This window comes from Malus domestica, chromosome 15, assembly GCF_042453785.1.
Source record: "Malus domestica chromosome 15, GDT2T_hap1".
In the NCBI taxonomy this organism is placed as follows: Eukaryota; Viridiplantae; Streptophyta; class Magnoliopsida; order Rosales; family Rosaceae; genus Malus; species Malus domestica.
In genome coordinates, this window is record NC_091675.1 from 11632228 (window position 1) to 11657904 (window position 25677).

The 25677-nt window shown below is 39.4% G+C and overlaps 4 protein-coding genes across 9 annotated transcripts; 1 reads left to right on the top strand and 3 right to left on the bottom strand.

Moving 5' to 3' along the window:
• Positions 1-925: 925 nt before the first annotated feature.
• On the bottom strand, positions 926-7031 carry LOC103424788 (protein ENHANCED DISEASE RESISTANCE 2-like). Of its 4 annotated transcripts, none has more exons than XM_008362880.4 (22): positions 6392-7031; positions 6194-6268; positions 5987-6040; positions 5538-5603; positions 5249-5307; positions 5037-5113; positions 4785-4910; positions 4585-4619; positions 4378-4478; positions 4211-4306; positions 3957-4021; positions 3769-3840; positions 3317-3487; positions 2940-3124; positions 2777-2807; positions 2384-2562; positions 2199-2300; positions 2054-2101; positions 1789-1932; positions 1596-1691; positions 1301-1402; positions 926-1212 (listed from the first exon to the last, which is right to left on the bottom strand). In XM_008362880.4, the coding sequence occupies exons 1-22, from the start codon at positions 6674-6676 to the stop codon at positions 1120-1122; spliced, it is 2262 nt and encodes a 753-aa protein (XP_008361102.3). In that variant the 5' UTR covers positions 6677-7031; the 3' UTR covers positions 926-1119. The 4 variants fall into 4 exon arrangements, with proteins under 4 accessions (XP_008361102.3, XP_070669822.1, XP_008361103.3 ...); XM_070813721.1 differs by having other exon boundaries at positions 2384-2556; positions 4223-4306; positions 6392-6991; XM_008362881.4 differs by having other exon boundaries at positions 4223-4306; positions 6392-6991.
• A 6933-nt stretch (positions 7032-13964) lies between these two features.
• On the bottom strand, positions 13965-16611 carry LOC103400024 (small ribosomal subunit protein bS6m-like). Of its 2 annotated transcripts, none has more exons than XM_070813689.1 (3): positions 16170-16611; positions 15728-15931; positions 13965-14445 (listed from the first exon to the last, which is right to left on the bottom strand). In XM_070813689.1, exons 2-3 carry the CDS (start codon positions 15908-15910, stop codon positions 14170-14172), a joined length of 459 nt encoding a protein of 152 aa, XP_070669790.1. In that variant the 5' UTR covers positions 15911-15931; positions 16170-16611; the 3' UTR covers positions 13965-14169. The 2 variants fall into 2 exon arrangements, with proteins under 2 accessions (XP_070669790.1, XP_070669791.1); XM_070813690.1 differs by having other exon boundaries at positions 15728-15940; positions 16170-16308.
• Positions 16612-17047: 436 nt separating this feature from the next.
• LOC103415701 (uncharacterized) lies at positions 17048-18464 on the top strand. Its single transcript, XM_008354002.4, has one exon. The coding sequence runs from the start codon at positions 17189-17191 to the stop codon at positions 17810-17812; it is 624 nt and encodes a 207-aa protein (XP_008352224.3). The 5' UTR covers positions 17048-17188; the 3' UTR covers positions 17813-18464.
• Positions 18465-20585: 2121 nt separating this feature from the next.
• Positions 20586-24192, bottom strand: LOC103400023 (sugar transport protein 7). 2 transcript variants are annotated; one of them, XM_008338704.4, is made up of 5 exons: positions 23548-24192; positions 23224-23431; positions 22001-22320; positions 21282-21908; positions 20586-21189 (listed from the first exon to the last, which is right to left on the bottom strand). In XM_008338704.4, exons 2-5 carry the CDS (start codon positions 23366-23368, stop codon positions 20725-20727), a joined length of 1557 nt encoding a protein of 518 aa, XP_008336926.1. In that variant the 5' UTR covers positions 23369-23431; positions 23548-24192; the 3' UTR covers positions 20586-20724. The 2 variants fall into 2 exon arrangements, with proteins under 2 accessions (XP_008336926.1, XP_070669958.1); XM_070813857.1 differs by having other exon boundaries at positions 23733-24183.
• Positions 24193-25677: the final 1485 nt, after the last annotated feature.

The window sequence follows — 25677 nt, forward strand, 5'->3', positions numbered from 1 at the left end:
GATGATAAAATGACGATGTACTCGTGACATGAAAGTTAATATTCTGAAATTTAGAGTAATGGAGAGTTAAAATATATGCAATTGGGGGGACAATTAGTCAAAGTATTAGTGGTGCGGAAAGTAATAAATATGAAAGGATTACATTCTGTGAAAAAAGACGTTAATCATGCATAAAGTATGCATAACACATTCAAAAAAGCAAAAGATAGAGTGGTTGAAGAGTTAATAAAGTGATTGAAGAAAGGGTCCCTCTTTTCACCTTTTGGTTCTTTCAGATTAACAGTATAACAACATATTTATCGATGATTTAAACAAGAGACTTTTCTTAATGACAATACTCTCGTCCTGATCAATGTTTAAAATATTGATATCGGTAAAAATATTAAAATATAAATTTGTGGAAATATCGATGAATATATTGATAATATATCAAGATCAGTTGTAATCGATAAAAATAATGCAAATTTGCTCAAAAACGTGAAAATTAAAATTGAAACTTTAATGTCATATGGCAGTTTGTCCATATGTAATCGACATGTCAAAAATATTGACAAAATCTATTAATTTTAGCCGAAATTTAAGAATTTCTCCGATATAGGGTAATATTTAAACTCCACCCCTGCCTATCCATATCTTTATCTTATTTGTCTGATATTTTACGCATATATAGACACATTGAAGAAATTTTAAACATTTGTGGTTTGAGGTCCTAACTGGTTAGTACCCAAGTATTGCAACAACGAAGGTTTGTACGCGTCAAGAAAATAAATAAAGAGAAAGAAAAACGAAAAGATGAGGACATCAAAACAAATGGGAAATCCATGTCGAATTTAAAAGTTGTAGCATAACAAGCCTACATACTTGCAAAATATCAATTTTGGTACTCGAAACTACATTTGAATATGGATAAAGAAATCAAACGGAAGAAGAAGAAAACGGCCATCCATCTTTGCATTCCTTTTATATATAAGCTGTGGAGACAGTCGATTAAATGTTTTTATTTTACATTAGACTGTAACGGAAACAAAACCCCTGGTGAAGGTGAAGCACTTATAAAGAGTGGAAAAATAACGACCCCGTCAAAGCGATTGCTTTGACGGAGGTCGAAATACAGCAACATCAAACCTTCAAATGAACAGCAGAGTCGAGCCTAAGACGATTCAGCCGAACAGTCCCGAGTATGTACTCGGGCAGCTCCGCCTCCTCTTTTCCCTGCAAACAACGTAAGGTGTTGAAATATATTCCTGAATGCATTGTTAATACTGTGCTAAAGAATACAACAGATCATAAAGACACGGACCTCTATCAAAATTGCAAGGTCAACCACTATGCTCGTGACATAACCGAGGACAAGTCCAATGACACTCCTCGCTACGGATGATGATCCAATATCCACATCAATCTGCAAAATACAAGATTATATTCATTAAAAGATGCCATAAGCAATCAGGAAAGGTTAATAATGATTGGCATAACAGTTTAGTTCTAAACTTTGTGTTTATGGTACACAGCAAGTCTGTCTCCGCTTGTATCGTAGAAAATTTGCTTTTGGAAAATGTCAGATTACACATAGTTATGAACGCGAATAGAATTACCTCAAGAAAATTGTCTTGTCTGAAATACTTGCAAGTCACAGCTTTCCCCAATAGGCACGCTTTTGTTCCAACAGCACGCTTGACCATCCAATATCCCTGTAGCAGCAGATAACCATTAGTTAATTTTCCCATCAACGCAGAACACATACATGCCTTTGGGTAATACATACTTTAGACATAAAGCACAACATACCTCGACAATACTAGGAATTAATTTAAATCTTGCATCGCGAAACATGTCAGTCCCATCCACAAATTGAGCAAACAAAGAATTTGGCTTTGCAGGTCTGTCAGCAGCATAGTAAAGTGCCAAACTATAGTTTGGTTTTGCGGGAACCTGAAACAGAAAAACGAAATATCATAAAACCACTCATTAGAACGATAGTAAGAGTAGCTAAACAGAACAACGATATTTCATTTCCTATTCTGCTGTTGTAGGGAGGCCCTAGTGCACGTACCTGGAGATTAATGACTAGTACAAATGGAAGCTTCTTCCCAGCCTCTGACTGTAATCAAGAAGAGCATGCTTAGACACAGAAATCATAAGTAACCAATTGAAGTTATCAATATATAAGCAATTCGAACATCAAAAACTAACTCTACCTGAAGAAGACTCCGTGGATGGAGTGCAATCCTATCTATAGTTTTATCAACTTTGAACCAATCTACTCCTATGAGCTTGAGAAGGGGATCTCCTCCCATTACCTGGAAAGAGCAAGCCAGAAATAATCATGAGAATATGACTGGAAGTTTTCAGTCAAATTAATTCAAAGCATAGTCAAACCCACCTTAGAATTGTCCTTTAGGTAGTTCTTTCCCCTGATCATAAATCCCGTACCGCTTGGAGATGTCCAACAGTTTGTGTCAGTGTCATCCTTCCCGGTGCGCAAGGAACCATGTAACTGGCTTGTATCAATCATGACAGGAGCCACTTCGGAATCCAGTTCCTTATTAGTAGCATCTGCAGCTGTATCCAGAATTAGTTATGCTTTAAGCACTGATAACTTTTTGAAAGGGTGAAACAATAGTTACAGACCAGTCTCTGAATATGTATTTATGTCATTTTTGTTCTTGGATAAGTAAAACGCTTTATAGATTCACTCTTGAAACTTAAGATGATGGTAATTTATAGTAACATAAGAGGCCAATGCCTAATTAAAAGTACTAAGAAGTAAGGATACCAGAGGTTCGCTTCAAGCTCAATTTTGCATCCTGCAAATTGTAGGGGGAGAATATTAATAATTGGAATTCAAAATCGTACATCTATAAAAAAATTGAGCTGCATTCATTTGGACCACCAGCAGTGCTCCATTCCAAGATAAAGTAAACTGAAAAAAGGAAAACCTTCTGGTCAAGTTCTTCGTCAGAAGATGAAGAGTCTGCAGACATTGCATCATAAAACTCATCCTTGACTTCTGACTCTTCAAATTCAGCAGTGGAAACGGAAACTTCAGATACTTTCGATTGAATAACTGTAGTGGAAGTTTCAAATTTGAGTGCAGGATTTGCTCCAATATATTCCTTCAAACCTGAATAATTACAAAAACAACGGAAATATAACCGCCTCTGCAATAAACCATTTACGACATACTTGAGACATCTCTTGTGTTTGGAAGCCAGTTTAATTGACACTTCTCAATTCTCAGAAAAAGCTTCTTTGAGCATAAAACACTCGGATTATAAATTTAAAACAAATTTAAAATGTAAAATAATTTCCCAACCTCCTACTTGGCACAACAATGCATAGGGTACACTCTTTTCAAACTTTGAGCAGTGATTTTTCTTCCATCTGCACCAGCCCGCAGAATTTATCTCCAACATTTGAGTGACAAGACATCTTGGAGTATTTGAACCCATGGATGTGTTCAAATTTCTAATCTCCCAAGTCGATGCTGCAATACAAATTAAAAACATAAAAAAAATAAAATAAAAAAACTAAACGAAGAAAAGACTTTCAAATATCAGAAATTCAACTTCATTAATGAGAATATATGAAACCAACTATCATCAGATTGAAATAAAATACAATTCAGGGGTACAAATCTGTGCTCGGAAGACGGTGAATTCATCTGAAAATTTGTAGGGTTTAATAAAACCTCAGAAAGTGATCCATATCTGTGTTAGCAAGCTTGATTAACTATCAGTTTCTTATAAAGCAGATGAAATCTCTTACGATTTATTTTTGTACGTCGATATCCGGATCTTGGAGGCTTCTTCTTATGAACAGCAGGGAAATGCAAAATTGCTGCATTAAGAGCACCAAATGATATCAGCCAAATAGCAAGGCAAAATTGTTAAGCTCTACTCCCTACACCACAAACTGAAGCTATATTGATACTGCTGAAAGTTATATCGTCTTACTATATGTTCCGTCTTGTCCGCGAAACCATTGCCTAGAAAAGATAAAATCTCTCTTAGAATGCCACCTGTACAATTAAGTTACAAATTAACATCTCACGATGATGAACAACAAACAGAATGCAGATTGACTTTATTATGTAAAGAAGCTATTTTCTATTAACAAATGCACTGCACGGTGAAGTAAATCAAAGCACAGATTAAGGATAAGATATTGGTTGAAGAGTGGCAGAAGTAGTCACGTCTAACATCATTACCGAGTAAGATACCTAGGATCAAATGTCCCATATACAACGTCAAGGTGCCCATCATAAGAATCTAACAGCTCCAAGTCACCTGTCAGCATATCCCACCTGAAAAGAAAACTATTAGAGAGAGAAGTACTGTAATGGTAATCCTACCATGTAAGAGTAAGACAATTTACTCATATCTCTGATGTCGTTCAAGGTTTAAAAGCACTTCGAAAGCAGTATCTGCACTTGCATCGATAACAGCAACAGCCTTGACAATAACACCTTTACCACTCTGCCAAAAGTGGAAATAAAGATACATTATCTTACATGCAGGCACAGACACAGACACACACACACACACACAAATGCATGTATTAATCTACAATTAGATAGCATACCTCAGAGTTAGCAACATCTTCAAATATTCTAACACCTGAAACCAAAAGAGAGAATGTATGAAGAAAATAAAGTTAAAGATTGCATAGCTGATTGAAAATGACCAAAGTGTGGTCTTAAGGATTTAGTAGAGAGATAAAAATTCATTGTCCGCTGACGTCTATGAACTATCAAGTAGATAATAATGCTAAGAGAAGAATACCATTAATTGTTCGCACACATTTCCATTTATATGCCTCAATTGCATCACCAATGTCCCTCTCAAAGTATCCATCCGTGCTACCATTTGCACCCAAGCTTGAGGATTGGCACAAAAGCGTCTCTGGTCCTGTAATGGGAAGATAGATTTCGATAATTGTCAACTGAAAATGTGACCAATGACTCATGTTTGGGGCCCTGAACCAAGTAGTCCCATTGTAAACATTTAGAAGAAGCCATTCACATTCCGCCTTACCTTGCCCAATCCTTATAAGCTTTTTCAATCCACTTGCATAGCGCCTTACTCTAGGTCGATGGACATCAAGATTGAGCCTTCCACATTTAAAAGTTTTGAGTCAACATTAACATAAAAATAATATCATTTATGGAAAATATGATATGCACAGTGAACAGAATCAATCTTATATCAAGTACTTATGCAAGTGCATCTAGGAAATATAAGCGTACTCGGTCTCCATATTCAGTTTGTTTCTGGCACTACCTCCTCTTGACAGCTCAAACTCAGCCTGTGAGAAGCGGAGTTCCAGGGTTAAACACAACAATGGACTGGATGAAATATGCAATTCTGAATCTCCTTCCAATTTACAGTTTCAAATGTTTGGACAAAAAAGTAATGGCTCTATGTCACAAGGACCACCAAAATGTTCAATTTGCAAGGTAAGAACACTCTCTACAAGGAAAAGTTCTTCCTTTTAACTGTTTTCTATGGACATTTTTGGTGAGAAAATTCATGTACCTGTTGCTTGGCTTGATCAAAGGCCTCCAGCCATTTTTGGGCTTCTCCAGCGGTAGCACAAGCAATCTACAAAAGACCAGTTAACCATCAGTCATCTGATTAAAATAAGAGAAAGGAAACCCAAATGTGATACATTAGGAGAATTGATTCAAAATTGACTGTACAGATACCACATGGTATGAGAAACGGTTTCTATACTACCAAAAACTTGCCAAGATCATCAATTCAATGTATGAAAATTCATGAAAGTAAGAAAGACGAACAAAGAAATGTCAAAACTTGAAAATACAGAGATTGCGGATGAGGAAAAATCAGATGAATTCGGGATCCAATGTTAGGAGAATACACACACATAAAAGCAGGTATATGTGAAAATTTAAAACAAGCACATTCACATGTTCTAGCATTCAGCTGCAGAATCGGATAATGAATATGGCACCAATACTTACTTCTCCCTTTTTCGATTCCTCCAAACGATTGAAAAAACGAAGAACATAAACGTCCTGGAAAAAAGAGAAACATCAGATACATGACAACAACAGCAACGATACAGCATCCACAGCAACGATCACCTGAAACTTGAAATGCTAAAAAATAATTATCAAACAATGACATTGCATCCAATCACTTAAAACGTTATACAGAGGACGACATACGCCGTAGTAGACCTTCCGACGCCCGACCTCCTCCAGCATGAGTGTGGGGCCCACGACGCCTCTACGAATCGGTTTCTGCTCCAAAACAGATAGAAATTGAACGTAAAATTAATAAATTGAAAAGACAAATTTTTAATTTTTAATTTAGTTGAAAAGTTAGAAATTGAATAGGGGGCAGGAGGAGGAGGGGGAGCTCACAATGCCGGGGTTCTCGTGGGGGTCTCGCTTGTACATCTCGACGTACTTGCCGCGGATGAAGAGAAACCGGAGGTGGCAGTACTCGTGGCCAATGGAGTTCACGCCCAAATGATACACCCATCCGAAATACTCAAACATCGACGACGACGCCGACGATGACGGCGACGGCAACGAGCTTCTCTGATCTTCTCCGCCTCCGAGTCCGAGCAATCCGCTCACCGTGCTAACCTCGGACCGTCCGCTCCCCACCTTCTTCAACGACAACGGAGACGGCCTCGCATCCATCGTCAAAAGCCAGGTAGGAGGGAAGGGTGGGGGAATTATAGCTCAGCTAGCTTCTCTGATTGGGAGCTAGCTGCGTGGGATCGTTCTCTCTCGGAAACGATCGGGAGAGGAGGCAGAGGAGGGAGAGAGATATCATGGAGGAGAGAGAGAGGGAGGGGAGGTGATGAACCGATGATCGATTCGATCACGCACTCCCGCTGATTTCTGCAATTCTGTATTTGCTATCTTTAAATTTCTATTTATTTTTTGTGCTTAATTTTTGCTTACAAATTAGCCACCGGCCGGCGGGAAATTCGGTGTGACATTTTCTTTCCCTCGTCCTCCGTGCTCTAAAATTAAATATAACCGTTGGCGTTGTTGGTTCTGTGGGTCCCGCTCTGGTTCATGTTGCGTCAGCATGCAGAATTTGCAGCACGCGGACTTGCTTACCTCCACCAAATCTAATTCCATTTTTACGAGGTACTGTTATTTTATTTGTTTTTAATTTTAAAATATTTTATTTGTAATCTGCATTTATAGCAGTTCCATTCCATCCCCTTCTTTTCTTTTTCAATAATTTTTTTTCGATATAATTTATTTTATTGCTTCTTATCTTTTAATATAAAATATAAGATAAGGTTGGGGAGTCAAAATTTAAAATAAATTTGTATATAAAATGATGTGTCACCAATAAGAAATAAGGACATTAATCAACGCTTAATTAATAATTCAATTATCAACAATCATATCATTTAGTTTGCAAATTTAGTTTTAAAAATTTGTTCTTCATAGCATTAGCCTAAAATATATTTACCCATTCTACAACTATAATGAAAAAAACCTTTATTTGCGTTAGCGCGTGTCATAGTTTTGGTATGTACAACCCTTGCTCTAGTGCATAAATATTTTTATTCAGCTCATTGTGTTACAAGTTTAAATTTTTTTTGTTTAATTTCGACTTAAAACTTTACTTTGATTTTTTAGTTTAGTTAGAGTAATAATATCATTTATAATAATATACTTAGCGTTTATATCATTTATCATATTATGTGGAATTACAAGGTGATATCAAAGTAGTGATAGTGAATACAGATTGGATTGGTTCGGTTTTGGGTCCAAATCATGATGCGGTTTGCCTAAATTTTGAACCACAATCGAACTATACTGAATTAAAAAAAATAAAAAATAAAAAATAAAATTAAAAAAAACTAACACAAATGATTTGGTTTGGTTGGTTTTTCGGTTTGTTTGCGCACCCCTACTTGTGCAAGCTTCGATTTTGACGGTTCTCTAGTCCGTCTGTCGCCGTCAATTTTCGAGAATTATGTTGCTAAACTAAAGCCTTTGCAAAGGACGATTGATAAGTAATTTCAACCATCACGGAAAGGTACCTTTTATTTTGTAGCTAATTTCTTGTTTTAAATGGTTTTCATGTGCCAAAATTCCTGATGGAATCGAGTGCATGTGATGTGCATAAACCCTTTTCTGTTAAATATATTTACTAATAAAAAATTAGAATCAAATAAATTTTGGTCCTATAAACAAACTAGATATATTATTACGATACAAATTGAACTTTTAAAGTTTTGATTAGTTGTAGGATTTCTTAAATTTATAATGCAATAAGTTAAAAAGGAAAATCCTAACAGCGGGACAATCGTAAGTGACGATGGTACACCTTAACACCATCAACCATGTCAACAAATAAGATCACAACTAAAACAAAAAAGAAGTAGAAATGAGATTATCTCAATGAGCCGTGCCCTTCTTAAATGCAAAAAGACATCCAGCGGGTAAAATGTAAACTGTTTATACCATATTTAGGGCCTCGTATTTATACCTCGTATAAATACTCGGGAGACTTAAATGTAATTATGTAATAAAGGAATGGGCAAATATGTAATAAGTGAGGAGTCCTTATTCTATAAAAGGACCCCTCACCCTCACAATTAGGGGAGGCCAATTCCTAGGCCTGAGATCCCCTCTCTCACCCTCTCAACGCTCTCACTCTCATAGCTCTCTCTCTCCCTCAAATAAATACAATCAGTGTGGACGTAGCCTAAACCTTGGGGTGAACCACGATACATCTTGTGTTATTTACATTTCGTGCAGATTCACGGTCGGATTTACGTTGTTCCAAGACCATCCGGTTTTGTGCATCAACATTTGGCGTCGTCTGTGGGAAACGACACAAAAAGTTATGTCAGTTTCTCTTTCATTTTTTCACAACCTCTACTGTGAATCTGCAAAATTTGCAGAACCCAAAAACCTCACTCTTTGAGCTTTTTCAAAAAAAATGTCGCAGACCTCCAACCACCTCTCTCTCCTTTGTCAGCCAGTCACACACGGAAACCAAAAACAAAGAAAGAAACAAATCAGCTCAATAAATGTGCTTCCACACCTCCGAGCGAACTCACTCGCCAACTCGACAATGACTCAGGAATCGTTCATCTACAGCTTCGTGGCCCGAGGTACGATGATCTTGTCGGAGTACACCCAGTTCACCGACAACTTCCCCGCGATTACGGTGCAGTGTCTCCAGAAGCTTCCTTCCTCCAAGACGAAGGCATCCCCGTCACTGCCGAGAAAATTGCAACCTTGGTAAAAGCTGCCAATGTCCCTGTCGAGTCTTACTGGCCTGGCCTCTTCGCCAAGCTTTATGGGAAGAGAAACATCGAGGATCTTGTCCTGAATGCTGGCTTTGGCGATGCAGTTTCCATCGCTGCCCAGGTGTTGCCGAAGCTGCAGCCCCAACTGCTGCTGCTCCTCAACACATCTTTCTCTTCCTCCCTCCTGGACTCCATTTACCGTTCCATCGACAACACCACCACCTCATCTTCTACAAAGAAACCATGAAGAAAGAACAGAGCACCGCCACCGCCATCACTACCAGCGGCCGACATGGCCATACACGCTCTAAAAAAGACCAGCAGCACGAAATCATGAATTTCCGACGAACTTGCTTGGTGAACAAGTGGAAGAAGAAAATAAGAGAGGAAAACGGAGATGGATTTTTAGGAAGCCTACGATCCAAAAAGACGTTTATACAAGTACAACATAGTGACAGTCCAAGATCTGCTACTGATGGTGGAGCAGCAAATCAAAATGCAACTATGGCAGCTCATGATGAGGCTCGTGATGCTCCTAGAATGGCGGTGGCCCCGACAGCAGCTGCTCAAGCAGCAGTTGCCACAGTGCAAATGGCGATCAAAGTTGTTCATCATGAAATATCGACAGAGCATCAACTTGGCAGCACCGACAAAGCATCAACGGCATCAACTTTGCTTGTTAAACACTATCCCACTATCTGCCAGCCCACAATCCCACTATCCAAACCACAGAAGATAAGTCTTCTTTTACTACAAGATGCTGGCCACACTTTCTTAAAGCAAGATAGTTTTAATAATTTTTATTATTATACTTATTCTTCAAATATTAGTGTGGAAGTGGGCCTCCCGTGGAAACCAGAGTTTGAGTATGGTGATGACCATAGAGCTCAAAAGAAAAGTGAACTCATCATTTCTCGGAGAAAGAGGCGCTATAATTTACACCGGAGATCTAAAGTGGTTTGTTAGTGATGAGGAGAGAGATCAAAACCAAAACTCTGGTGGGTTCGTCATCGTGCCCAGGCCCACAAGCCCAATCCTAACGGCCAGAAACAACAAACCTCATCGGCTCATCTCTCTCTCTCTCTCAGTTTTCCTTGCAAGACCCACCTGGCCAGTATCTCATCTTGCATCTTGGACAACGCCGTCAAAACGTCCAAGAAAACATTCGAAACTATCTAGCCATTCCGCGAGTTCACCACCGAGGGGTCTAAGAAGGCTGGCGAGATCAAGACGGCCACGCTCAAGTAGGCCGATCAAGTCCCTCTCCATCTCCGAGATCATCCCTCCCCAGCTCGCCTCGCTCTCGATTGTCAACTCCGCCTCTACGTCCCTGTTTTTCGTATTTACAGATCCACTGACGGCGACGTTGACGTCATCATCGTCGGTGCGGATGACGCCACCACCATCTCACTCAGAAGACTACACTCCTTCCGTGACGTCACCCCGTCTACACCATCACTCATCTCCCCTCACCTCATGACGTGGTAGATCATCTTCAGGGCCAGAGATGATGATCCGTCATCATCCCCAGCCGACACTGCCGTCGTCTGTCTCGACCTCATGGAGGAGGATGTCGCCAAGCAAAGGCGTTAGATTATGTTGTGAGTCAAGCTGATAAGATTGTTGAAAGCCTCAGGAATTTGTTAGGTTATCTTGGTGCAGCTAAGCGGGTTAGTTTTGACGTCGATGACGGATTACAGCAACGGACCGGTTCACTGAAGTTACATGTGTTTTTTCGATCAACCTTTGAGACAACTCCTGAGTAGCACCTTCAAAATTCATTTGCATGTTACTTGTCCACATCAGTCCAGTCATGGGAGTTTTATATGTTTCTACTGCAAAGCTTGCCTATTGCAGTGCTAATCCCATTTCGTACAAAGCTGAGAGCCAAGTCTTCTTCTTGGTCTTCCATATCTCTCCACAATCTTCAACTGCATCATCATCACAGCCCCGAGAATAATGCAGTAATGGGTTATCTTCAACAACCCACTTGGACAAAGGGAATAACTCTACACATGTGCTAAATCCGACCCATGCCATCATGTCCGTCCATCAGCTTGTCAAAAGAAACAAAAACAAAAACAGTAAAGGTAAAGCAGGTTTCTTTAAACACACAGCTGGAAAGTGGTCGATGATAAAGGAATTCAAACATCTAATGATGCCAAGTTGTTGCCATCCCACTACAAGGTCCCAACATCTCATTGTGTCAGTGCCTTGGGACGTTGGATTGACAAGACACCGAGCACCATTATTCCTAAAAAGAGCGGTCCTCCAAGAAAGCGAAAGCAAAAGCAAAAGCAGACAGAAAAGCATTAAAAAAAAACAAGGAATAAATACCCCATCAGAATGATGTAATTTATTTTCCTTTTATTTTGGAAACATTTGTATAAACCCCATCAGAGGGTAATATGTATAAACCCCATCAGAGGGTAAAAAAAAAAAAAAAAAAAAAAAAGGGCAAAGCCCAAAGTAAATGGGCTGGAATGTTGTAGAGGGCGAAAGCCCATAAGTCCAAAATAGCTCCAACCAGACGATCAAAAGTACGCCTAGTACTTCACAATTATTCGACAACCCGCCGCTATTACCACCAACCAGGTGATCAAAAGTACGCTCAGTACTCCAAAATTATTCGACAACATGCCGCTATTACCACCAACCAAGTAATGAAATGTACAACCCGTACTCTCCTTCATGCCACCAACCAGGTGATCAAAAGTACGTCCAGTACTCCAAAATTATTCGGCAACCTGTCGCTTATAAAGTACAACCCGTACTCTAAAATCATCTGGCAACTAGCCATTCATGCCACCAACCAGGTGATGAAATGTACAACCCGTACTCTCCTTCATGCCACCAACCAGGTGATCAAAAGTACGCCTAGTACTCCAAATTATACATGAGCATTACTCATGTCATCCATACATAAACATTCATGAGCATCACTTATGACAATCATACATAAACATTCATGACCATCATTCATGTCAATATTCATGAGCATCACTCATGTTAACATTCATGAGCATCACTCATGACAACATCCATGAGCATCACTCATGTCAACATCCATGAGCATCACTTATGTCAACATCCATGAGCATCACTCATGTCAATCAAACATTCATGAGCATCACTTATGTCAAATCAGCTTCAAAAGCTTCATTTACAGAGCTCTAGCTTCAAAAGCTTCATTTACAGAGCTCTAGTTTCAAAAGCTTCATTTACAAAAGCTCTAGCTTCGAAAGCTTCATTTACAGAGCTCTAGCTTCAAAGCTTCACTTGCAAAGCTTTACCTACAAAGCTTCAGTGCAAGGTATACAAATACCGCATCCGAACAACCGCCACTTCGGCCTATACATGGATTCAATTTGAAGTCTCCAGCCAACAGACTCTATTGACCGAAGACTTGGGGGACTACATCATGTACCATATATTAGGCCTCAACTGGGCCTCATGAAAAATACTTGGGGGACTTAACCCATTACTTATGTATTGAGGAGCGAGCCCTTATTCTATAAAATGGACCTCCCTCACTTTCATTAGAGAGCACCCATTATTCATGTACTGAGGAACGAGCCCTTATTTTATAAAAGGGACTCCCTCACCTTCATTAGAGAGCAACGCCGCCAGCTGAGCAACCGTCTCGCCGTGAGCATCACTCCGAACCCATATTTATGTATTGAGGAACAACCCTTATTCTATAAAAGGGACTCCCCTCACCACCATTAGAGAGCATCAACTCTAGCCCATCATCCGTGTATTGAGGAGTGAGCCCTTATTCTATAAAAGGGACTCTCTCACCTTCAAACGCCACAAGCCGAGCCAAACAAGGCAACATAAGCCACAAGCCGAGCAGCCTCGCAACATGTGCTACTTATAGTTGAGCATCATTTCACTTTGAGCACCGCCTCATATCAAGTACCAGTTCAAGACGACATCTAGTTACTTCGGCCCACACATGGACTGAATTTCAAGTCTCCAACCAAAAGACTCTCTTGACTGAAGACTTGGGGGACTACTGTTTATACCATATTTAGGGCCTCGTATTTAGACCTCGTATAAATACTCGGGGGACTTAAATGTAATTATGTAATAAAGGAATGGGCAAATATGTAATAAGTGATGAGTCCTTATTCTATAAAAGGACCTCTCACCCTCACAATTAGGGGGAGGCCAATTCCTAGGCCTGAGATCCCCTCTCTCACCCTCTCAACGCTCTCACTCTCAGAGCTCTCTCTCTCCCTCAAATAAATATAATCAGTGTGGACGTAGCCCAAACCTTGGGGTGAACCACAATACATCTTGTGTTATTTACATTTCGTGCAGATTCACGGTCGGATTTACGTTGTTCCAAGACCATATGGTTTTGTGCATCAACATAAACGATACCGTTTTTATTGTTTTTCAATGCATGGCATGCTTCCTTCCTCGTTTGGTTAATGCAAGGCATGTTAGTTTAATATTGAGAACAAGCCCTGCCCCTTTTTGCCTGGCAGATTTATAGTCATTACTCATTAGGCAGCTCTCTCCACCCGACGACAGGGTTGGAATCGAAGAAGGAAGTTCCGAGCACGGTTCCTTCTAGTTCAAGAAAACCAACTATTCCTCCTACAACTACTCTACAAAAACCAAACACATATGTAATCGGAAGAAACAAAGAAAATTATACTACTACGTTGATCCTTTTACCTCTCAGAAGATACTCAAGATGTTTTCGATTGAGAGAATATAAAAAATTTTAGGTGCAGCAAGCACCCCGATCAAAACTAAAAGCTCGCTACATCTAGTACATTGATAAGCTAAGTTAACCTCATAGGGCTTACTGCTAACATACCTTATGACAATCGTAAATCAGGAACTCCAACAAAATACTAACAGACCATGCCTGACATATTCCACTGCCCTTCAGGTACGTTTTTCTTCTTGTTCCACATCGTATTCCTCATCATCGTCATCATCATCCTCGTCCTCGTCCTCATCTTCATTCATACTGTATATGCTGCTCCGCTGAAGCTTATTAAATTCACTTTTCGAATCCTCTTCACTAAGAAATTCCTGTCCATACTTTGTTTCTCGGTGTTTAACCAACAGCCAGCGCAGCAACCGATCTTCCTTGTTCAAGTAGTGCAGCTCCTTGTTGATGTTGGGCGTAGACATCATCGTCATTTGCATTAGTTGACCCTATACCATATGGAAACTTTGAGTTATAATTAAAATCATAACCGGTCAACATCAGAAGATAATGTATTTGAATTCAGTCAGAAAAACCAACGAAGAAGATGGTCAAAAGCTCTCAAAGGTTTTAGAATATTCCAAGAATAAATCGGGCGGAATCTCCAATTCCACCCAAGAAGAAAAAGTTCCTGGAAACCCAATAATCAACCAAAGGAGATCACCCTCATCCTTAAAGATAAAAGGCAACTCTTCGTTGAAATTCTAAGAAACTGTACAATAATCTGTTTCTCAGATCCATACGATGATCCACAAGCCAACAATAGGTATAAAAAAAAAAAAATCCTTTCCTTTGTGTTTGTGACTGGATTCTTTAAATTCTTATCCCAATCTTTATTCTGAAAAGTAAGACAAATGAAACCCCTCTCAACAAGGCACAAGCATCTCCAACAGATGCTCCAAAACCTTCAAGGATGACATATAGGAGGAAGGCATTTTAAAATTCAATTTAGGGATATCACTCTCTTATGGAGATGTTAAAGAGTGCTAAGACAGTGAAAACTATCGCTCTTTGGATGATAAAATGTCTAAAGAACTATCAAATAGTAAAGATACCGTTGCACTCTAACACTGTGTTAGTATGATAATGTTTTTTCTGTTGTTGTCATTTTTTCCAAGTTCAGTGCTTGGACAGAAAATCATCCGTTTTGCTAAGATAGAAAAGAAATCCAAATTCAGATATCTTACCCAAATCCACATCGTCCCTTACTGTTACTGAGGGTGTAACATAATCTACAACCTATGATAGTTCAAAGTAAGCATCCTGAGAATTCTGAGGCAAGCTATTGCCATCCCCAAGAAGTTCCAACCTTAAATACCAAATCCACTAACTCAAATTCTTAAGATAAACAGATAGAGCTGCATTTTCTTTAACCCAATTCAAAATCCTAGTTCGAGCCTATGAAAATATCCCTGCTTTGGCCACTAATTGTCATTTCTTGAACCTCCATAATAATATTAAAAATAAATAAATAAAAAAGCTTAAGGAAATTTCACATACACTTTTTCATTACGTATCAACAAAGAAAATGGGAAACTGCAGCATCACGTTGGCCCTAAACTTATCGAAAATGTGGCATTAACAAGTTCAACTAGGAAACATCCGCAAACACAACAAGTTACACAACGACACGCTCTCATTGCACAAATAAAACGAAGGCAATGACGACGAATACTACAACCTGTAATAACTCAATTGCACTGTAAGGTTGCAGAAACACCAAAAACCCACCTGATAATACCTTCCATCAAGCTTTTTAATACCATAACCCAGCTGAACAGTGCCGAATGACTTCATGTCAGCAATAACTCCATTTCTTCTGTAAACGTGTTTGCTCACTCGAGCGACCAAGTCCATCAGAGACTCCTTCCTCACATGGGGTTTCAGCAGCAACATACAATCGTACAGCGGCATTTCTTCGGGATTTTCTTTCACCTGTAAACACTAAAAGTAATGAAATTTCAACTTTGTTCATCAATCTGGACCGACCCAGATGCAGTGAGATAACAAGAAGTAGATTATCACAAATTTACAGGAAGAAAACCATGAAATTAATAATAAAAAAATTAAAAAAAATAGAACCCATCAATCGAAATCTAACAACTCAAACGACGGCAACCAAGATTTGAAATCGAAAGAGAAATTACAAAGATTTGAGAGAGCTGCGCAGTACCTTCGACTGTAGTTTAGGGGAGTGCGAAGATTAGAGAGAAACCAGACGGAGGAGACACGGCGATGGAGGCTGAAGAAAAGGGGACAAGATCTTTGTTTTTTAGCACCAAATCTGGGCCGTCAATCAATAGGAAATAGAGGAATGGAAGTGTGCCACGTAACCCACAACTTAAAAGGGTTCTGTGAAACGCTGCGTTTAGAAGCGGCCACTCGCAGATCCAGTCCAATTTATTGATGGGTCAATGATCTGGCAAGCCCATACAGACCCAAAGCCCACTCACCGGAGTCCGGATCCACTGTCCCCTGTGTTCCGTAGGCCGTGGATCCCTTTTACCTAATCATTCTTATCAAACAATCCGGATCCTTGAAATTTGATCAAACGGTTAAAAACATCGACTTATTTTAAAATTTATAATAACTTTAATAATTGAATCAAATTTCATGACCCAAATTATTTGATAAAAAATATTAGATAGAAGGAATCCGAAGAGGATTCTTTTTCGGACCGTAGCTTCCACGAAAAGGTGATTCAGTGTAAAACCGCCCAGACGGAAACTCAGTCGCCCCGGTCAACATGTGTCGATAAGACCAACTACTCCACCCATTCACTTTTTGACACGTGGTTTTCAGTCCGCTTCACGGCAACTAAAGCGTCGAGCCACACATCATTACTCCTCTCTTACCCCAAAATTACCAGCGTACCAGCGCCAGCGAAGACCAAGGTTGACTTCGTAAATATGTGGAAAACCAAGGCAATACCGTAATTCAACCGCGGATGGAACTGCAAAACCAAGTCGGTCAAAATCTTAACCCCGCCCCCACGCGCCTCAGACGGTTCCAAACCTCACGCGACGTCACGTGAGTACCTCTCTATAAATACACGCTCACGCATGCTTTGCAAAATATAGCATTTCTTATCAGACAACAAAATTTTCAGAAAATTATAAATTTAATCGATTTTTCTTTTGTTTTCGCAATTTTTTATTTTTTTCTTCTCTTTCTTCTTCCGAGGGAAAAAAAATGAGGACGGCGATTCTCCGATCGCAGGATTGCCTCCGAGGTCGCTTCCGCCACGAAGCCCTAACCCTAACCCTCTCCCCCCGCTCCGGATCACGAAGGAGCTCCAATTTCTCTAACCCTAACCCTAATTCCACCCCCAACCATGTCTCCACCGCCAATATTCATCAATATCGCCGCCGGAAGAGGAGTCCGATGGGGCTTCAGTCCAATCAACACGAACGGCCTCGTGATCGGTGCTCTGATCGCGCCGCGGTTGCGAAGGCGCCGGGGAAAAACCTGGTGATTGGACAGGTCAAGATCCTGAGACGCGGCGAGGATTTGAACCCGGAGAAGAATAACCGAGGGCTCGGAGTTGCTGCCCGCGATGATCGCAAGCCGAAGGCGAAGAAGGAAAATGATCCGGATTTGGTTTTGGGATCCACGGACCGTTTGGGACCCGACCCGGAGACCGTGCAGAAGCAGATTAAGGCTGCGGAGTTCAAAGTTATGGATGCGATTTACGCCGGATCGAGCGCTTTCTACGCGTCTCCGCCTCCGAGCTCGGTGCCACTGCCTAGATTTTTGGGAAGGAACGGAACCGCCACCAGCGATCTCCGCAGGCTGCTGCGACTCGATTTGGTGTGAGCGCCAGGCGTTCTGAAGAATCGAAACAAGAAAAGCTCCGGCTTTGCGATTTGGCAGCGGCGATTGAATCGTTTGATCGAAAGTTGAATGAATCCGAAATTCCGAGATGGTTGAAGGTTTTTTCGATTAGTTGGTAATGGTTGTTCGTTTAGTCCCAATTTGCTTCCTTTATTTTTTCAAGAGGAAAGTCGATTGAGTGCGAGCAAATGACGATATGATTAGAGCTTATGTTGCTAGGGTTTCTGCAAGTCGAAGGAAGAAGATTAGTAGGATAGTTTGGGTATTTGGCGCCTTGTATATTTTACTTGGCATGCAAGAAATGTTTACGAGGTTGGAAGAAAGAAGCTTAGGCCATCTCTATCCGATGGCTGCCAGAGGGCTGTGGCCCTCTAAGATTCTTCAAGATATTAATATTTTAATGAACAATACATGGTTTTATTTGTTTTCGTCTCCAACCGAGGGTCAAAGGGCCAGAGGGGTCGTTTTAGCCCTGTAACAAAAAATCGTCTCCAAACCGAGGGTCATAGGGTCAAATATAATTTATTATTTAAAAACTACAACTAAAATGTATTTAAAAACTACAACTAAAATGTTGTTTAAATTTTATGTTGTATAATTTTTATGTTGGTTAATGTTATTTAATGTTGTTTCATATTGTTTAATGTTATTTCATGTTACTTAATTTAATTTAATGTTGTATAATGGCTTAGGAAGTTATAGGAAAAAAATAGAATTTAAAAAAAATATGAAACAAATTTTGTCAAATAGAAGTTATAGGAAAAAAATGGAATTTAAAAAAAAATATGAAACAAATTTTGTGAAATAGAAGTTATAGGAAAAAAATAGAATTTAAAAAACAATATGAAATAAATTTTGTGAAATAGAAGTTATAGGAAAAAAAAATATGAAACAAATTTTGTGAAATAGAAGTTATAGGGAAAAAATAGAATTTAAAAAAAATATGAAACAAATTTTGTGAAATAAAAGTTATAGGAAAAAAATGGAATTTAAAAAAAAATATGAACCAAATTTTGTGAAATAAAAGTTATAGGAAAAAATAGAAGTTATATGAAAATTTTTGTAAATAAAAAATAATAATAATAATAATGTAAAAAAAAATATATCAAATCAAATGCAACGGCTAATAGCCATTTCATTTGAATTTTTTTTTAAAACAATCCTGTCGGTTATAACCGACAGGAATACACCATTATTTAGTATATTAAATAATAGCATGTATTCATGTCGGTTATAATCGACAGGAATAACAAAACTATAAAAAAAAAAAATAGCCAGCCCGGGGCTGGCTGGCTGTCCGGAAGCAGCCAGCCCTTTGGCCCTTTGGCCCTTTGGCCCTTTGAAATTCCGTGGGGCCCGCCCAGATTCTTGAGCCCTCTGGCCTAGCCCTCGGTTGGAGACGGTTTTAGGGTTATTTTCGGCCCTCTGGACCCTTCGGTTAGAGATGGCCTTAGGGAGATAAAGTATGAGTCTCTCTGTCTAAAAGTTGTATTCACTATTCACTATTATATGGAAATTGTTTCGGGATATGCGAAAAGTGATCGATAGGTTAACTGCTATATGACATTTCTTGTCCAATAATACATTGTTATGTTTAAGTTTTTCTCCATGTTGTCGTGAACATTAGAACCAAGATTGTCTTAGGTCTATCTAGACGCAGGGAAACAAGCACGTTAAGTTTTCTCGGACCTTCTATGTTTGGTACTTCTCTTTTACGCCTACTACTTCTCTTTTACACCTACTAAGTGTAATGTAATGCTTACTAGACATATTAGCACTCGACAAGTTGTGTTAACCTAACCACAAATGGTCTTGATAGTACTCATCAAATTGCTTCGGCTAAGTTCAATATATTCACAACATTGTTCAGCAGGCAACAACAAGTTTAGCAAGTGTTCGATAAAATAGCTCTGTGAATAAATTGAAATTTGTTTGCGTACTTAGTGCAATAAAAAATTTGTACCTTTAACATTGGGACCCCAAGTTCAAATCCTGAATTAGCTACTGCACATGTAATATATTTTTAGATTGTAATGTTATGTAACAGTGAATTTGTTTCATGTAAGTTGCGCTTATAGGCATATCGACCGGCTGTTTTACATTCCGCAGTATGTGAGTTACTGGTTGTCTACATGTTTTGCGCGTATCAATTGGCCTGCAATAACTATCCGTCGGTAGTGGGCGGATTTTTGGTTACTCAAAACTCGGAACTGACATATGAGTGGTAAGTTCTCCAAGTTGACCAGTTGACCAGTTGACCCGTGATGAGGGATGCCAAACTGAAACTGACATATGAGTAGTCAGTTCTCCAGGTTGACCAGTGATGAGGGATGCCAAAAAAGGTACACGTAATATTAACTCCCAAACTAAAACCTCACCTAATAATCCACTCTAATGAAATACAATATTTGCTTGTATATTTTGCCAACACACCTCACCAATTATCTTATGCCATGTACATTAGAAATAAAGCATAATCGACCTAATTTTATTCTAATTTGGAGTTTTCCATTCTGATTGATTTATGCTATTTATTTGTGTTTACTTATTGATTGTTTTTTTTCTTTTTGCTTGTGCATATTATTTATTCAATTTTAACATGGTTTTGTTGATTTATCAAGGTTGGTTGTTTTTTTTAAAGGAAAATGATTTTTACACACCCAGCTTCCCTCCCTACATATCTATATTTCTAGTCACTTAATTGAATAAATTAAAGAAAAATCAATAAACAAAAATAACAAAAGTGTGCTCAGAATGATAAAAGAAACGTGTGGATAACATAGATTGATTTATGGAAAATAGGCCAGTTGGCTACTCTGCTCAATATATTTTGGAACTGTATTGTAGTAAAGGTCATCTGCTTGATTGACATCCACTGTACTCTTTAATACATGTTAAACTGTTGAATTGTTTTGCCTAACACCAACAGAGTCATCAGCTTCAAGGTATTCTTCAGGCATTATCCTCTTCCAGAACCAGTGCTTTCTCCACATCAGTATCATCTCTTCGATCGGAATTCCCTTGGTTTCGGGCAGGAACAGGTAAACAAACACGGTCATGATAGTAATCCATCCCGCAAAGAAGAGAAAGATACCGAATTTGAGCGCGCACAGGAGGGAGAGAAACGACTGCGCGATGATGAAAGTGAACAGAAGGTTCACTGACACCGTAATGCTTTGTCCAGCTGATCGAGTTTCTAGCGGGAATATCTCGCTTGGCACTGTCCACCCGAGGGGACCCCATGAATATCCGAATGCTATCACGAAGAGGCAAATCACCGCCACCACCAGTACTGAGAATCCTTTAGATAGTTCTTGATTGTCCCCTAACTTGGTCCCCAAGATTACTGCGACTATGACCTGTTTTGCATTCGAGGGGAGAGTATTAAGCGTTTAAAAAGCATTTTATGGATTCAATTAGTTGTTTCTAATTGCATTCTAATGATTTTTACCTGGCATACAATCATTTGTATTCCACCAGTAATGAGCAGAACTCTTCGTCCCAGCTTGTCAACTGCTGCGATAGATAGCAGTGTAGACGTAACAAGAACCGCTCCGGTTAAAGCAGATGAGTACAAAGCAGCATTTCCCCCGAACCCCATACTTTGAAACAACACGGGAGCGTAGAACAGAATCGAATTTATCCCCGTGAGGATCTGGAATGTCGGCATGAAGATTGCCATAACGAGCTGAGGCCTGTTCCTTCGCTCGAGGACGTTTCTGAACGGGTGCTTTATTGCACTGGCAAACTCACTTGCATCCAACATGTCCTGGAACTCTGCACTGACATTTTTGGTTCCTCTGATTCTCTCCAAAATTTTTCTTCCTTCGTCTTTACATCCTCGTTCAATCAAGCTATTTGGTGTCTCGGGCAGACATATTCCTCCAACTGTCATTACTGCAGCCGGCACTAGAGCCAGCCCTAGCGAGAGCCTCCACCCCCATGGTTCGAGCTTTTGAGTTCCGTAGTTTACCATGTTTGCCGTGAAGATCCCAAGCGTAGTTGCTAACTGAAACATCATGTTTAAGGCTCCTCGAAGATGCGTTGGCGCCATTTCTGATAGATATAGCGGAATAGCCTTCAAGACAAACAAGGAGTTAGAAGAAATCAGTTTTATTTGAACATTTTCTTGCCAGAAATAAGTCATTGCTTCTTCTGTGAATTAGTTACCTGATTTCCAAATCCGATACCAACACCAAGCATGATCCGACCTAAGATAAGCATGGCCAAATTCGCTGCTGAAGCGTTTAGAGTTGCTCCAACGAGGAAACTGATTCCGCCACAGATTATACTTCCTCGGCGTCCATAATTTCTTGTGACCGGAGAAGCCACTAAAGATGCAACTAAACCCGCAAGGTACAGCGAAGAGGTAAACGCTGCAAGACCCTGGTTATCATACTTGCAGTAGTTGTTTTCCCGGGCGTGCGTTTTGTTCTTGTACACTGTCTTGAAGAATTTCTTAAGAAATCCATCCATTGACGTAACCCCGCCTAATTACAGTTAAACCAACATTTAGAAGCTGGATTATATACTGAAAACGAGACAGATTAAGGGTCTAAATCTTCTGTGCTGAAATTGTTAAGAAAAAGACCACTCAATTGTGTATAAAACAATCAATAGTTTCGAACCCAGATGGATAGGATGTCGGAGTTTCTACCCACGCATTCTAAACTCGAAGTTCCCGAGTGGATTAAATTATATTAGAACAAACAGTAGCAAGAAATCAGGAAAATTTGTAACTAGATGTTTGTAGGAAAGATTTCAACCCTTTCTCTAATGCAAAACAGGCTCTCAAATCATTCAATTTGTTTTCTGATTTTTACTAGTTTCAAATGGTGATTAAGTTGTTCATCATTTTCCTGCTGTGATTCCATTACCTCACTTTTTGCATGTTCTAACTTGTATCTCTCTCTTCTCAACCAAAGAATTGAGGAGAAGAATTCCCTGTAGTCACAGTTGCAGTATCCCAAATCAATCATACATTGCTAGATGAAAAAGTTAAAACCTTAGATGAAAAAGTTAAAACCTCATACAACAAGCGTGGTTGACTAACGATATCACCAGAGTGTCGTTCCGATGTAGGTAAATTTTTAGAAGAGAAACTTAAGTGCAACAAATTGTATATCTACTTGTGCCTCTCTCTCTCTCTCTCTCTCTCTCTCCTCACATGTGAGGAAAGAGAAGCAAGAATTCTTGAAACACCTGTTGGCTGTTGCAGTCAAGATTTTTGCAGAATTTATGATAGCATCTAATAAAGCTGAACTTTTCACCATTAACTTTGCTTTCATGACACCATTCCCTTTTCACGGAGAATTACTTTGGTAGATCACGTCATCAAAGCCTGAAAAAAATCCAAGACCAAAGAGCCAGCCAACAAAAATGTGCAAAGTTACCTGAAATTCCGATATCATAACCGAAAAGCGAGCCGCCAACGGCGGCAACTATGCAGGCAACGATGACATAAAGGGTCAGCCTCCCTTGGTACTGCTCTGCTCTCTCCTTGGCCACGCCGGCCGGTGCGAAAGAAGCGCCCGCCATTTCCAAACAGAGATGAGCTAGCTCGTATGTCACGGAAGAAGAAAAAAAGAAACTCTCAACTTTCTGGAAGGAAAGAACGAAATTAATATCACCGGCTCACTTGGATATTTTCAAAGAGTTGACTTGACTGAGATGAAAAAAATAACGTCCCACTTGGATCTCTGTATGGGAATTCTTACCCTGCGGAGTCTTCATAGAAATAAAGAAACTCGGTTTATGCGTAAGCAAAGAAACGAGAAAAATACTTTGTTATGTTCCGAGTTCGAAACGCTTCAAAGTAATAAAAAAAGGACAATACTTGGGTACTCACTGGAGAGTACCCAATTTACTGAACTTATAATGTAGCCCAATGAAAAAAGTCCACCTGTCTAATCTAAAATTCCCCAAACATTTGTTATCCTTGTAACCAAACACCTATCTTCTCCTCACCCTCAAGCCTTTGCTCTTCTCTGTACACCCCAACACCAACCCCATCGAAAGGAATGGAGTGGGATCATTGTCGAAGAGGACCAGGTGGGGTTGCCGTCAAAAAGAGGGATGACGGTGGACTCGCCGGCGAACAGAGGAGTAAGGGTAGTTGAGGTCACCGGAGGAGAGATCGGTGGAGTTGGGATAGCCGGGAAAATTATGGATTTGGTTGAGCTAACCGATGAAGAGAGGGTTTGGGGATTGGCTCGCCTGAGAAGAGAGTAATCGGGGGTGGGCTCACCGGAAAGTGAGAGATTTTAGGGTCGGCACACCGGATAAGACAAGGGTGTTCTCGCCGGGGAAGTGAGGGTCGGGATTGCAGGAGAAGGGAGGAAGGGTTTGTCTACAAGGAGGATGAAGATGGGTTGTGTTTGGTTACGAAGATGATAAAAGTTTTGGGTGAAACTCATTTGACATGTGTTAAAATTGTAGCGGGCCATGTAAGATAGTTAGTAAATTGCGTACTCTCCGATGAATATCCAAGTATTGTCCATAAAAAAATAAGTTTTTTTTTTAAAATCCGACTTATAGCTGTTTTTTTTTTTTTTTTCCGTTGTAATGTTAAGATAGTGACATATCTAACCTTAACCTTTTCTTTGAAACTACGATATTATACTTTATTTTAACCTAAGCTATAAAAAGAATATTCGAACTTTTGATCGGTACAAAGATAAATCATATTTACCTTAACAAATCTGGTTACGCTTCGTCTGCTTTCTAACCTTACTCTTTAATTTCTTAATTTCTTACATCATATGGATTGGGATGGATCCAAATTTGTCAATGGAAGGTTGGCCATCTTTGAGATTTTTCTATGAATTTGCAATTTTAGTCGTTTATATTGCACCGTAAGTTTTATTCTCATCCAAAATGGACGAGTCATTCATTTTTTTGGTAACTAATTAAAAGTAAGCAAAAAACAATTTGGTAGAACGAAATACAATGAATTACCTTAAATATAACATTTGGTTTTTTTTTTCTTTTCAGCAATGCGATATTTTAAATTACTTTACTTTTTAAAGAGGGATTCAAACACATACTTCTTTGTCAATTACAATTGAATTTGAGTTGAGCTTTGTTGCTGGCGCTCGAGCGGAGTGATACCACAATTCTCTTTAATGTAAAAAGTGAAAACAAAAGCAATGCAAGTTGATTATTTTAGAGTACCATAACAGCTTCGGTTTTCTGTCGTTTACTTTTATGTTGATAGCCCTAAAGTGGTGCATAGATAAAAAGGGTGTTGAATGAGTGATGAGAGGGCTCTAAACTCATATCCACCATGTTGAAGAACAAGATAATGAAACTTGATGAGAAAGACAGGTTTCAATTCACTTTTATGATGAGCCAATAATGCACACGCTTCCTTTTCTTGTATTGTAATTTTCCACTTGAACTGCCTTTGTTGCATGTCTTTGGTTTCATATTTGGTGCAGATTCTCAAATAGTGTCTGCTCTGTTTGGAATTTGGTTGTACTAAAGTATGATGCTTTGGATTGCACATGAAAATGGAAAAGATAGAAAGATGTAAGACAAAGAGGGTTTCTTTTTCGGGGTAGTGGAGCACAATCACGTTGTGTAGTCGTTCATGTGTTAAATAAGACCGTGTATATTTATTGATACACGAATACTATAGCTTACCGCATAATTCACCGTTCTATAGTCAATTCACATCTTTAAGCACTTAAATTAGTTCAATTAGATAATCGTATTTCAATACCATATACATTAAATCCACCATTCTATAGCCACTTCACACAGGGCTGCCCTTAAGAATTTGGGAGCCCTAAACGAACCTTCGAAGTGAAGCCTAGAGTTCTTTTACTCTTGACCCTTTGTACATT